The sequence below is a fragment of the Schistocerca americana genome, chromosome 1 (genome assembly GCF_021461395.2).
Source record: "Schistocerca americana isolate TAMUIC-IGC-003095 chromosome 1, iqSchAmer2.1, whole genome shotgun sequence".
Lineage (NCBI taxonomy): Eukaryota > Metazoa > Arthropoda > Insecta > Orthoptera > Acrididae > Schistocerca > Schistocerca americana.
The window spans coordinates 852,031,117-852,045,659 of NC_060119.1; the positions used below are offsets into that span (position 1 = coordinate 852,031,117).

The 14,543-nt window shown below is 43.0% G+C and overlaps 1 protein-coding gene across 1 annotated transcript in view; it reads right to left on the reverse strand.

Moving 5' to 3' along the window:
* LOC124594614 (peroxidase-like) overlaps positions 1-14,543 on the reverse strand; it is a 140,622-nt gene that overhangs the window by 97,240 nt on the left and 28,839 nt on the right. Inside the window, exon 3 of the mRNA XM_047132989.1 lies at positions 6,874-7,061. Coding sequence (XP_046988945.1) covers positions 6,874-7,061 — 188 coding nt within the window. The remainder of the gene's footprint in view (positions 1-6,873; positions 7,062-14,543) is intronic.

Genomic DNA, 14,543 nt, shown 5'->3' on the forward strand with positions numbered 1-14,543 from the left:
GTAAAGTCTGCCGGTTAGGGCCAGAACTTTCCGTTACTCCTTCAACATCTAACTCCTGCGGGACGAAACACGACGAATCTTGCTCGTGCTCCCCATTAACATCAACTATTTCTGGTAAAGTCTGCCGGTTAGGGCCAGAACTTTCAATCACTTCACAAATACTATCTTCCTGTGGGACGAGACGCGGCAAATACTGCACGCGCTCCCCATAAACACTTCTCCCATACAGACCCCTATAATCTCTTAGTTCGTCGTATAAGCGACCGAACTGCCTTAACCAGACCTCATCCCTCTCTGCATCCCCTCGCTCGATGACGGACGTTTTATCCGACATCTGATCTTCTCTCAACAATTGCGAATCATTCTTAAACTCAATCTCCAGTTCCGCTGTGGGTATTACAGCTGGCACCTTATAATCGATTTCCGGAACACTACTTAAATTGTTCTCACTGACAGTGAATGTACCTTCTACTGCCGTGTATACAGCTGATCTACTACTTGTGGGCGCACTCCTTTCTCTTAACACTGGCACACTCTCCCGCCGTTGATTATTCCACACGGAATTTTCATACCGACGACACCTGGGTTTTCTCCTGCTATTGGGCCGCCAAAATTTCTCCACGCCCGGTCGGCCCCTCACCGGCGCGGCTAATGGTTTCCCTGTCTCGTCCCAGCAGATACGCTCCCCGGATGCTGCTGAGGCGGCTGATCACACCCTCTGGCGTTATTACTATTCTGTGAAGCCCGTATCACGTTAGTATGATACTGGTTTCCGTCATTCCTGTTATTATTTGCATTGTACCGATTGTTATTACGGTCCGAACCATTATTGTTATTGCTGCCATGGTTGCGGTATGCATTATTCCCATGGTTATCGTTGTTGTGGTTGCTGTGGTACCCGTTGTTGTTACCACGGCCTCTACCACTGTCGCGATTATTGCGCCAATTGTCCTCGTCCTCCACTCTTTCCAGGAAATCATTTATTGTCCTGTAATTGCTTCCTACGTAGCGTTTTGTATCATCTGGAAGCTTCTTGTAGAGTTCCCAGACTATTTCGGATTCCGAGCGGCGGTCACGCAAATATTCCAACTTGCGGATACAGCCCTCACAAAACTCCTTCATCGAACCGCGCGAATTCGCATCGAAAGGCCTCGATACGACAAATTCGCGCCAGACACTTTGCTGTTTTTGCTCTGACCAGTATTCAGCCAGAAACAAATTTTTAAACTCGTCAAAAGTCAGGTTCGTAATGTTGAGGTTTAGGCCCCAACGCTTGGCATCACCAGCCAGCACATCAATAACCGCATTAATTTTTCTCTCATTAGTCCATGATCTGGGTAAAACTCTTTCACAATTTTTAATGAAATCCGTCGGGTGTATACCGCCTTTTTTCAAGGGGTCGAACCGCTCCTCTTTCGTCAACAACTCCGAACTATGTGCACAGATTGGCACATAGCTCTGTTTTTCGTCAAGTTTCCTTTCTAATTCCGACACCCTCGTAATCACTTGGCAAGTGGTTGTCGCAAGCGTTTCCACTTCCCTCTTTTTCTCTTCGCAGGTGTTAGCCTGCTTCGTCACTTTGGTATCTACTTCGGATACTAAAGCCTTTAAAGTTTCCACCTTCTGTTGATCCTCTTTTCTCACTAATTGAATTTGTTCCGTCACCTTATTCTCGATGATCGGAGCAACTGCGTCTCCTACACTTTTCACGATTCTGCTAATTTCGGAATCAAAACGAGTATTTATGCTCGCAATTTCCGCCTGAACGCCTATCATTTCCTGTTTAAGGTTACCGATTTCGGTATTAATCACGACAATATCGTCTTTGATTTTATCAACTTTTGTGTTAACAACTTCAACATTGTTGTTAACAACATTAATAGCTTTGTTCTGATTGTCTAGCATTCGTTCAATTTTTTCAGACTGAGCTACTTGCTTGGCAGCCTGAGCTGCTTGCTCGGCAGCCTGAGCTTCTTGCTTGGCAGCCTGAGCTTTAATTTCTGCCGATTGACTCTTGATTTCGTTAATCAAAACATTCAATAAATCAGTTAAATTCCCGGAAACCACCGGTTTTACTTCCTCTTTCATTGTCCCCCCGTATTCGTCATCAAGGGATTCAGATTTGATTTTCACTTCCGATTCCGAAACATTTTCTAAAGTCTGGAATTCCATTTCTGCTCTTTGTTGCGTTTCGGCGGTCGCATCTTTCATGCTAGCCGCCTGCCCCCGAACAATGGGTACCGCTGTGCGCGTTTCCCACTGTTCGACCGATTGTTCCGTATCCAAGTCTACCAAATTTTGGTAATTGTTGCCTTCACTCATTTTAATAATTTTCAATATAAATGCAAAATCTCAACTCTAATTAGGATTCCTCACACGAATATTCTCGCTGACGTATCGGCCTGTACGTAACCAGTACTTTGTTACGAGATTTGCACAATGCCAAATTCGTGTCCAGAACAACCTCAAAACCGAAGATTGTCCTGTCGCCCGGTCGCCACGTGTAAGCTCCCCCTCACTTATCGACCTTAATGACAGTGAAAAATTAAACCGCGTGTACCTAATGGAAATTTGGGAAAAGCAATCGTCACCGAAGTTAACCTGTCGGTAAAGAGGGAGGAAAGGGTTACATCTAAATGAAAGGAAAAATGCAAATGAAACTGGTGGAAATTAATTTTGAAAAGGGGTAAAGTTAATAAAGAAAGTAAATGTGCGGCCGTTACGTTAACAATTAATTAGCGGTAATTAGATATTTGAGATTTGGGGGAAATCACGGTCGCCAGTCCTAAGGACAACTACTATAGTAACTGAAAAAGAAAGGTTATTACACATATAATTAGCACTAGGAGCGTGGCAACTGAAGGTTGACACGTGTAGTGTGAAAACTGAAAGTTTGTCAGAAGTAATAAATTTCGCTACACTCTGACTTAATTTAGCAAAAGAATTAATAAAACCGGAAAATCGAAAGTTAATTTAGTGACTGAAGTTAATAGTCAGCTTTCTTTCTGAAGCACATCGAAATCCAGTAAAATACGGTTAGTCTTGGACTACCTCAACAATCATTTCAAAAGCAACTTGACTCTACGCAATTTAGAAACAAGAGATTTAACTTTGAACTTGAATTAAATGATTCTGAACTATTAACAATAGTAAAATTTAGTACGTACCAAGCTGAGCTGCAGTCACAGGTAAGCTAAAATATGCTAACAAAACTCGCACTCTTAATTTGTGCTCGTGTAACCTAAATATTGTAGCCAGCTACTGAACTTTGAAATTAAAGCAGTGAAATCTAATTATATTATTTTAATGCTGGCGTTTGAATTTCAACGACACTCGGGTTCATTTCGGAAAAGGAAGGGACCCTGCTTGGCAATGCAATTGGGACAATGAGCAACAAAGGTTCATGCTAAGTTGCTGTAATTTTGCGAGGCAAATGGAACAAGATTAAAAGCTGAGGTCTGCCATACAGTTCTAAAACTTTACGTGCTTCCAGTCTTCCTTGTTGGTTGATTGAAGGTTCGAAGCCGTCGATCGAGGAGGTGGCGACAGTCACTCATTGTCGGCCGTCGCTGTTGCAGAAGCTGGATGTTGGCGCGCCTTCTTCTCGACACGGTCACCAGGCGAAACGGGCTCTTGATGTGCGCCAGCTAATGCTTCCCGTCCGCGACACCATGTCGGAAACTATCATCGCGAGTCGAGCGCAATTACATGCTGCCAAACCCCGAAAGCGCGGCAACTCGTGGGAGCGTCACACAACACCTGCTCCACTCGCTACTCCCGCCAGACTCTCACTGTTCTGCCCGCGCTCCACGCGGCAGAGTTCACACTACCAAAGATCCTACACACTTTGAGTCTTCACACGACCTATCGATGTAATCGTTCGATAGCAGTTTTCCCTAGGCAAGACCCAGCGTAAAAATACAAATAATATTTACGAAACAAACCAATTATACATCGAGATAAGTGCATAAATATAAATATATCCAAACAGTAAAGCAATTACAATATATAAAGAGACAGAAATGTCATATCTTGAGGTAACAAAACAAGGAAAAAAAATAATAGTACAATAGATGAAAATAGGAGGATATGCATTTCCGGCGTTACAACAGCTTGGGAAGAGAAAGTATGGGAGGGGTAAGTCTTTCATTGGTTTATGGGTGTGGGGGGCTGTGTTATCAGGGGGGGGGGGGGAGGTTCAGAATGTGTATTTAGGGTTTTGGAGGACCGGACATAAAGGGAATTAGTGGGATTGATTGAGGATTTTATTGAAGAGGGTACCGCTATAGTTTCAGACATGTTTTCTTCTTATAGGGGGTTGGGTCAGCAGGGGTACAATCATTTAGTATTGAACCACAGTATTGAGTTTAAGAATTATGAGACGGAGGACTGTACAAATACTATAGAGGGGTTTTGGGCAGCAGTTATGTCAGTGATTGGGAGGGGGAAGAGGTTCTCTTCTAACCTTCAGTATCATCTAGAAGAGTACTGCTGGCGGAAGAGCGGCCCTGAGAGCTATTGTATTTTTAGGGTCTTTTTAAGGGCAGTTAGTAGGATGTATAGGCCGAAGATTGTGGGTTAGTTAGGTGTAGGTGAAGTTTGTAGATGGATGTGGGGGGGGGGGGGGTTATTTTCTGTAGAGGATTTTTTTGTTACAGTTGTTGTTGAGTTGTAGAGTCTGATTGTGATTTTTTTGGTTTTTGGTTTTTATTGGTTTATGAGTCTTTTATTTCTTTTGGGGGGGGGGGGGGGGGATTGGGTTAGGTTTGTGGGCGGGGTGCGAGTTTTTTTTGGTTGTGTTCTTTTTCTGTTGGTTTGTATGTTTTTGTTTGTTGCATGTGTGTATTGGTGTGTGTGGGGAGTGGCGGGGGGGGGGGGGGGGGGCTGAGTGTAATTGTGATGTCTGACCTAGATGACTGTGCCGGAGCTTTTTAATGGTGAGTTGATGTTTTTTCTGTTTTTGTTTTGTTTGTTAACTGGTTGATGGGGTGTCTGTGAGTTGTTTGGTTGTTTGTATTGGTGATTTGGTATTTTGCTTTGCTGTTGACTTATATGACTTTAGGGAAGTGTTTGATTGCAAGGTGTGGTTGTGGCTATGGCTGGTTTGGCATCATTAGTTGCTGTTGACCTATATAGGACAAGGGAAGCGTTCGATTCCAGGTTTTATTTATTTATTTATTTATTTTTTTTGCGTAGTGGAATTTGGGAAGGTTGTGGGGTCTTGTTATTTTAGTGTTTTTTGTTGTTTGATGTAGTGGCGTGTGTTTATATTTAGTTTGTCCCCAGCCAAAAACTGCCAATTTCCCCCGTTTGTGCCGTTAGTTTCATTATATTTTGGATGAATATCTGTTCGGTGGTTTTTAGATGTATTTTTGTGTATGTTGTCATGTTCACATGATGACGTCATAGGAGCGGTAGGGAGTTGTTGTGAATGGTCGTTTCCGCCATATTGGTGACCGTCATTGGTCAAAGCAGAGGGGTGGAATCGGACGCTTCCATTATCCCAAATTATCCACTAATGATAACACACTGAATGAAACACTATCTGTAAAACTAATTGGTGTCTACCTAGATAGCAACCTAAAACACAGTCAGTACATTGATAAATTAATTGTAGAACACAGTTTGGTGTTTTTTGTATTAAGGAGTATCTCTCAAATTGTCAACTTTAAGATTAGGGTACACTCACCCTTATATTACATATTTTCAGAACCTGTTGCCTTTATATACATATAAGGAACAGTCAAATAAAAATGAAACAGATGGAAACAAGTAAGTGAACTGTTTATTATTTCGAAACTAATCACCGCAACTGTTAATACATTTATGTCTGGGTGAGACAAGATGGTCAACGCCTTCATAGAAAAATGTTTGCAGTTGCCTATAGAACCATGATCCAGCCAGGCTTGCACATTGGGAGGCGTCATCCCAAGAAGTCATGGCTGGAAACAAATGCAGAAACAAATGGCGACTGTGTTCTGGGTCAGATACTGCTGGTGGATTGGCTCTCTCCCAACACAGTCCTCACCAGTGATTGGCTCTGCAGTTCACTGCACCAACTCCACCACAGAAAACTGTGCCGTGGGGTTCTGCTCTGACACGGCAATGCATGGCCTCATGCCAGTCGCCAAACCGTTGCTATCATCTATGAACTAGAGTTTACTTCACTATCACAGCTTCCACATTCAAAGAATCTGACTCCTTGTGACTACTACCTATTCAAAGCAACTGAAGAGGTCCTGCAGGCTCAGAAGTTCACCATGAATGACAAACTTCATGCACCAACAGTGGTGCCAGGATACCTTCAAAGAATGGTTTGCTACAAAAATACTACAGCTGTCAGAATAATTCCAAGAATGCAGAGACATTGGCAGGAGATTCTTGTAATATAACCTGTATTCGTTTGTTCAGTAAATGATTCCTGTGAGCACAAAAAATTGTTGTGCCAATCATTTCTGAATGCCCCATGTGTTAGGCGTACGCCTTTATTTACAACCATATTGGTGGCATTATGTCCTAGCATTGGCCAACACGAATTATTTTTGAAATCATCATATTGTCTGAATTTTTAACTTTTCTTTTTGTTTCAGGAGTTAAATACAGTTGGTCTACTTAGTACAAATGTATTACATTAACACCACATCGCCAATTCGGCAGTCAGTGCCCCCTTTCCCAGCTTGTTGGGATTTGACTAAAAAGATGAAGAGATAGCAACTCGCCCTACTCTCGTGAGTAGGGAATTTAAAATAAATCAAATTATTAATAATACAAGTTGTCAGAATTTCGCTAAATGTCTCTTTTTAGTAGAGAAAAATAATCATCAGGCACAGACAATTATTTGACGGAACCTTGTTTCAGGAGAGAGGTACAAACCGTCATGGTAGTGGGCAGGAAGAAGACGCAAGAATCCGGAGCTAGAACGTCCACAACCAGGCCGGCGGACGTTGTTGCACGTTCCATCGTGCGTCCGATAGACGTTGGTGATACTGGGGCACTTGAAGGAAGGCCGTCTGCATACGTCATTGTCCTTAAGTGGCAGCCTCTTAATGTCATCTTCCTTGCTGCAAACAAATGTTGAACGCATTACTAAACCGTTGCAAGCACGGAAAGCGCGCCTATTAATGATATTTCAACCACATATAATGTGAGTCTATAGTGTACCACACAAATAATAAGAAATGCAGAGTTTAATGACAGGCCAAATATCCAGCAGGCTACGCAGATTTTTGCCGCCCCTACCGACATCTACAACTCGACACCCTACTTACAATCATATTAAACACATCTTTTGTCAATGAAATTGTAACTAATGATTTTTACGCTATCACCCAACATTATTTTTACAACCCGACAATTTAGTTAATATTGCACAGAAAATAGTTTTAGGATATATTTCTGACCTAATATAAGCTCAGTCATGTACTACTAAAAAAGCGGGGTGAGGTATGGCTAAATACTACTTACACAATAACGTACATTCGCTAAACATAATTAAATAATTTTTATTGCGAGTACTTGCAGTTTAAAAACAATATATTCGATAATCCGGTTGTTGTTGTTGTAGTCTTCAGTCCTGAGACTGGTTTGATGCAGCTCTCCATGCTACCCTATCCTGTGCAAGCTTCTTCATCTCCCAGTACTTACTGCAACCTACATTCTTCTGAATCTGTTTAGTGTACTCATCTCTTGGTCTCCCTCTACGATTTTTACCGTCCACGCTGCCCTCCAATGCTAAATTTGTGATCCCTTGATACCTCAGAACACGTCCTACCAACCGGTCCCTTCTTCTAGTCAAGTTGTGCCACAATCTCCACCCCAATCCTATTCAATACCTCCTCATTAGTTATGTGATCTACCCATCTAATCTTCAGCATTCTTTTGTAGCACCACATTTCGAAAGCTTCTCTTCTCTTCTTGTCCAAACTAGTTATCGTCCATGTTTCACTTCCACACATGGCTACACTCCATACAAACACTTTCAGAAACGGCTTCCTGACACTTAAATCTATACTCGATGTTAACAAATTTCTCTTCTTCAGAAACGCTTTCCTTGCCATTGCTAGTCTACATTTTATATCCTCTCTACTTCGAGCATCATCAGTTATTTTGCTCCCCAAATAGCAAAACTCTTTTACTACTTTAAGTGTCCCATTTCCTAATCTACACTCCTGGAAATTGAAATAAGAACACCGTGAATTCATTGTCCCAGGAAGAGGAAACTTTATTGACACATTCCTGGGGTCAGATACATCACATGATCACACTGACAGAACCACAGGCACATAGACACAGGCAACAGAGCATGCACAATGTCGGCACTAGTACAGTGTATATCCACCTTTCGCAGCAATGCAGGCTGCTATTCTCCCATGGAGACGATCGTAGAGATGCTGGATGTAGTCCTGTGGAACGGCTTGCCATGCCATTTCCACCTGGCGCCTCAGTTGGACCAGCGTTCGTGCTGGACGTGCAGACCGCGTGAGACGACGCTTCATCCAGTCCCAAACATGCTCAATGGGGGACAGATCCGGAGATCTTGCTGGCCAGGGTAGTTGACTTACACCTTCTAGAGCACGTTGGGTGGCACGGGATACATGCAGACGTGCATTGTCCTGTTGGAACAGCAAGTTCCCTTGCCGGTCTAGGAATGGTAGAACGATGGGTTCGATGACGGTTTGGATGTACCGTGCACTATTCAGTGTCCCCTCGATGATCACCAGTGGTGTACGGCCAGTGTAGGAGATCGCTCCCCACACCATGATGCCGGGTGTTGGCCCTGTGTGCCTCGGTCGTATGCAGTCCTGATTGTGGCGCTCACCTGCACGGCGCCAAACACGCATACGACCATCATTGGCACCAAGGCAGAAGCGACTCTCATCGCTGAAGACGACACGTCTCCATTCGTCCCTCCATTCACGCCTGTCGCGACACCACTGGAGGCGGGCTGCACGATGTTGGGGCGTGAGCGGAAGATGGCCTAACGGTGTGCGGGACCGTAGCCCAGCTTCATGGAGACGGTTGCGAATGGTCCTCGCCGATACCCCAGGAGCAACAGTGTCCCTAATTTGCTGGGAAGTGGCGGTGCGGTCCCCTACGGCACTGCGTAGGATCCTACGGTCTTGGCGTGCATCCGTGCGTCGCTGCGGTCCGGTCCCAGGTCGACGGGGACGTGCACCTTCCGCCGACCACTGGCGACAACATCGATGTACTGTGGAGACCTCACGCCCCACGTGTTGAGCAATTCGGCGGTACGTCCACCTGGCCTCCCGCATGCCCACTATACGCCCTCGCTCAATGTCCGTCAACTGCACATACGGTTCACGTCCACGCTGTCGCGGCATGCTACCAGTGTTAAAGACTGCGATGGAGCTCCGTATGCCACGGCAAACTGGCTGACACTGACGGCGGCGGTGCACAAATGCTGCGCAGCTAGCGCCATTCGACGGCCAACACCGCGGTTCCTGGTGTGTCCGCTGTGCCGTGCGTGTGATCATTGCTTGTACAGCCCTCTCGCAGTGTCCGGAGCAAGTATGGTGGGTCTGACACACCGGTGTCAATGTGTTCTTTTTTCCATTTCCAGGAGTGTAATTCCCTCAGCAGCACCCAACTTAATTCGACTACATTCCATTATCCTTGTTTTGCTTTTGTTGATGTTCATCTTATATCCTCCTTTCACGACACTGTCCGTTCCGTATTCAACTGCTCTTCCAAGTCCTTTGCTGTCTCTGACAGAATTGCAATGTCAGCGGCAAACCTCAAAGCTTTTATTTCTTCTCCATGGATTTTAATATCAACTCCGAAATTTTTCTTTTGTTTCCTTTACTGCTTGCTCAATACACAGATTGAATAACTTTGGGAAGAGGCTACAAACCTGTCTCACTCCCTTCCCAACCACTGCTTCCCTTTCATGTCCCTCGACTCTTATAACTGCCATCTGGTTTCTGTACAAATTGTAAATAGCCTTTCGCTCCCTGTATTTTATCCCTGCCACCTTCAGAATTTGAAAGAGGGCATTCCAGTCAACATTGTCAAAAGCCTTTCTCTAAGTCTACAAATGCTAGAAACGTAGGTTTGCCTTTCCTTAATCTTTCTTCTAAGATAAGTTGTAAGGTCAGTATTGCCTCACGTGTTCCAATATTTCTATGGAATCCAAACTGATCTTCCCCAAGGTCGGCTTCTGCTAGTTTTTCCATTCGTCTGTAAAGAATTTGCGTTAGTATTTTGAAGCCGTGACTTATTAAACTGATCGTTTGGTAATTTTCACATCTGTCAACACCTGCTGTCTTTGGGATTGGAATTATTATATTCTTCTTGAAGTCTGAGGGTATTTCGCCTGTCTCATACATCTTGCTCACCAGATGGTAGAGTTTTGTCAGGACTGGCTCTCCCAAGGCTGTCAGTAGTTCTAATGGAATGTTGTCTACTCCCGGGCCTTGTTTCGACTCAGGTCTTTCAGTGCTCTGTCAAACTCTTCACGCAGTATTGTATCTCCCATTTCGTCTTCATCTACATTCTCTTCCATTTCCAGAATATTGTCCTCAAGTACGTCGCCCTTATATAGACCCTCTATATACTCCTTCCACCTTTCTGCTATGCCTTCTTTGCTTAGAACTGGGTTTCCATCTGAGCTCTTGATGTTCATACAAGTGGTTATCTTTTCTCCAAAGGTCTCTTTAATTTTCCTGTAGGCAGTATCTATCTTACCCCTAGTGAGATAAGCCTCTACATCCTTACATTTGTCCTTTAGCCATCCCTGCTTAGCCATTTTGCACTTCCTGTCGATCTCATTTTTGATATGTTTGTATTCCTTTTTGCCTGCTTCATTTACTGCATTTTTATATTTTCTCCTTTCATCAATTAAATTCAATATTTCTACTAGCCCTCGTCTTTTTACCTACTTGATCCTCTGCTGCCTTCACTACTTCATCCCTCAGAGCTACCCATTCTTCTTCTATTGTATTTCTTTCCCCCATTTGTGACAATTGTTTGCTTATGCTCTCCCTGAAACTCTGTACAACCTCTGGTTTAGTCAGTTTATCCAGGTCCCATCTCCTTAAATTTCCACCTTTCTGGAGTTTCTTCAGTTTTAATCTACAGTTCATAACCAATAGATTGTGGTCAGAGTCCACATCTGCCCCTGGAAATGTCTTACAATTCAAAATCTGGTTCCTAAGTCTCTGTCTTACCATTATATAATCTATCTGATACCTTCTAGTATTTCCAGGATTCTTCCATGTGTACAACCTTCTTTTATGATTCTTGAACCAAGTGTTAGCTATGATTAAGTTATGCTCTGTGCAAAATTCTACCAGACGGCTTCCTCTTTCATTTCTTTCCCCCAATCCATATTCACCTACTATGTTTCCTTCTCTCCCTTTTCCTACTCTCGAATTCCAGTCACCCATGACTATTAAATTTTCGTCTCCCTTCACTACCTGAATAATTTCTTTTATCTAATCATACATCATCTGCAGAGCTAGTTGGCATATAAACTTGTACTACTGTAGTAGGTGTGGGATTCGTGTCTATCTTGGCCACAATAATGCGTTCACTATGCTGTTTGTAGTAGCTTACCCGCACTCCTATTTTTTTATTCGTTATTAAACCCACTCCTGCATTACCCCTATTTCATTTTGTATTTATGACCCTGTATTCACCTGACCAAAAGTCTTGTTCCTCCTGCCACCGAACTTCACTAATTCCCACTATATCTAACTTTAACCTATCCATTTCTCGTTTTAAGTTTTCTAATCTACCTGCCCGATTAAGGGATCTGACATTCCACACTCCGATCCGCAGAACGCCAGTTTTCTTTGTCCTGATAACGACGTCCTCCTGAGTAGCCCCCCCCCCCCCCCCAGAGTTCCGAATGGGGGACTATTTTACCTCCGGAATATTTTACTCAAGAGGACGCCATTATCATTTAACCATACAGTAAAGCTGCATCCCCTCGGGAAAAATTACGGCTGTAGTTTCCCCTTGCTTTCAGCCGTTCACGTTACCATCACAGCAAGGCCATTTTGGTTAGTGTTACAAGGGCAGATCAGTCAATCATCCAGACTGTTGCCCCTGCAACTATTGAAAAGGCTGCTGCCCCTCTCCAGGAACCACACGTTTCTCTGGCCTCTCAACAGATACCTCTCCGTTGTGGTTGCACCTACGGTACGGCCATCTGTATCGCTGAGGCACGCAAGCCTCCCCACCAACGGCAAGGTCCATGGTTCATTGGGGGGGGGGGGACCCTTGTATAGACCCTCAATATACTCCTTCCACCTTTCTGCTATCCCTTCTTTGCTTAGAACTGGGTTTCCATCTGAGATCTTGATATTCATATAAGTGGCTCTCTTTTCTCCAAAGGTCGTTTTAATTTTCCTGTAGGCAGTATCTATCTTACCCCTATGAGGTTAAAATCACCGAACTTGAAGCGTTGAAATCACTCACAACACGTTCTTTCACTAACAGCGTCCTTACCATAAGTACTTGAGAGCATTTGATGAAACTCAGCTGCTGTTTTTTTCATATTGAAACAATTAAAGTCAGAAAAATAAAAATATATACAAATATAGACACAGATATACAGGGTGGTCCATTGATAGTGACCGGGCCAAATATCTCACAAAATAAGCATCAAACGAAAAAACTACAGAGAACGAAACTCGTCTAGCTTGAAGGGGGAAACCAGATGGCGCTATGGTTGGCTCGCTAGATGGCGCTGCCATTTAGGTGAATGTCAAGGTAGTTTTAGGAAAGGAAGGTCATGCTCAAAACAAATATTTAATCTCAAGCCAGTAATTCGCCACAGATTACTTAATTCAAAAGGCTATGTAGATTTCAAAAAGGCTTTCTATTCTGTTGACAGAGAAATTACAGATAAAATAATTCGAGAATCTCGCGTACAGTCTAAACTGGCAAACCTAAAATGTTAAACACTTACAGATACAGTCTCCAAAGTAAACTTTGCGGGAGAAATTTCACAGCCTTTCAAAATAAAAACAGGTGTACGACGAGGTGCCGGCTATCCTCAATTTTTTTTCGTAGTGTGTTAGAGAAACAGTGAGAATTTGGAACGAAAAACGTATTGAACTCAACATCTCGCCTATAAGGTTAGGAAGAGGCAGCACCTGAAAGGCGAATTATAAGGGAAATATTAGGCCCACGAAACACAGCAGAAGTTTGGAAATTGCGAAGTAATACTGAAATACACTAAAATATACAAAACATTTCAAATGTAATGAGAAAAAGGAGACTCATGTTTTTGGACATTTATTTCGAATGAAAGAGAATGGATTAACTAACAAGATTTTCAAATATTTGTGGGATAAGAAGTCGACAACAAGATGGATCAAAGAAGTAAAAAAGGATTCAGAAAAAATAAAAACAGAAGATATAACCAGCAGAGAAGGAAGAAACGAAGTGAACGGATGAAAGTGTACTGGGAGAAAAGGAAAGAACAAGGAACGAAGAACTGAAATTTAAAAAAAAGTGAAATACGCCTTAAATCTGTAGTTCATTGTTGCCTTGAGCAGTGAAAAGCATTAGTGCCTCTTTTCGATGATCCAGGAACTTGCTAGAACGCCAAAGATATTCAAAAAGTGGTGAAGTTGCCCTGCTTGGCAAAGTTGCCCCGTTTTATGGTACACGAATCCCTGTCTGTAACAGTTGCCGACGGAAGGACTATACTGGAATCAAAAGCGTTTTTACACACTAAAGAACAGTTCGTGCAATTCTCTGTCGTAATAAATCCAAGGAAATGTGTTTTTCCATCCAATCAATATTGTATTTCAGCTTTCCACGCGCGTCCATTAATAGCGCAACCTTTGAAAATTGCAGAAATTTTTGCTTGGCGAAGAGCTTTTGCTCCACACATACCGTCAGCAGATCCCCTTCTTTGTGCTACCTACACTACTGGCCATTAAAATTGCTACACCACGAAGATGACCTGCTCCAGACGCGAAATTCAACCGACAGGAAAAGATGCTGTGATATGCAAATAATTAGCTTTTCAGAGCATTCACACAAGGTTGGCGCCGGTTGCGACACCTACAACGTGCTGACATGAGGAAAGTTTCCAACCGATTTCTCATACACAAACAGCAGTTGACCGGCGTTGCCTGGTGAAACGTTGTTGTGATGCCTCGTGTAAGGAGGAGAAATGCGTACCATCACGTTTCCGACTTTAACCCTTAACTACTATGGTCATTCACAGGAACACAATTACTGTGGAGGGGTCTCACAGACCGCATTTTTCTATTTTATATATCAAACCAGAATTTTGCTGAATATATATGGTTTCTTGACTTCCAGTCATTCATTACACATCTTAGAGGTGGCTTTTGTAGAATTTTTTTTTTAAACACTGCGGTATTTTATACACTTCGACAGTTAAAACAAAGCGAAATCTGGAGTATATTTTTATTTTATGAGTTACGAAAATAACAGCAAATAGTTAGCTCTCTACTCACACATAGATTTTCATCAGAGGGATTATATTACAAATTGGCAATATAACTAGGTGGAAAAATCCGACATCACTTACGATAAAT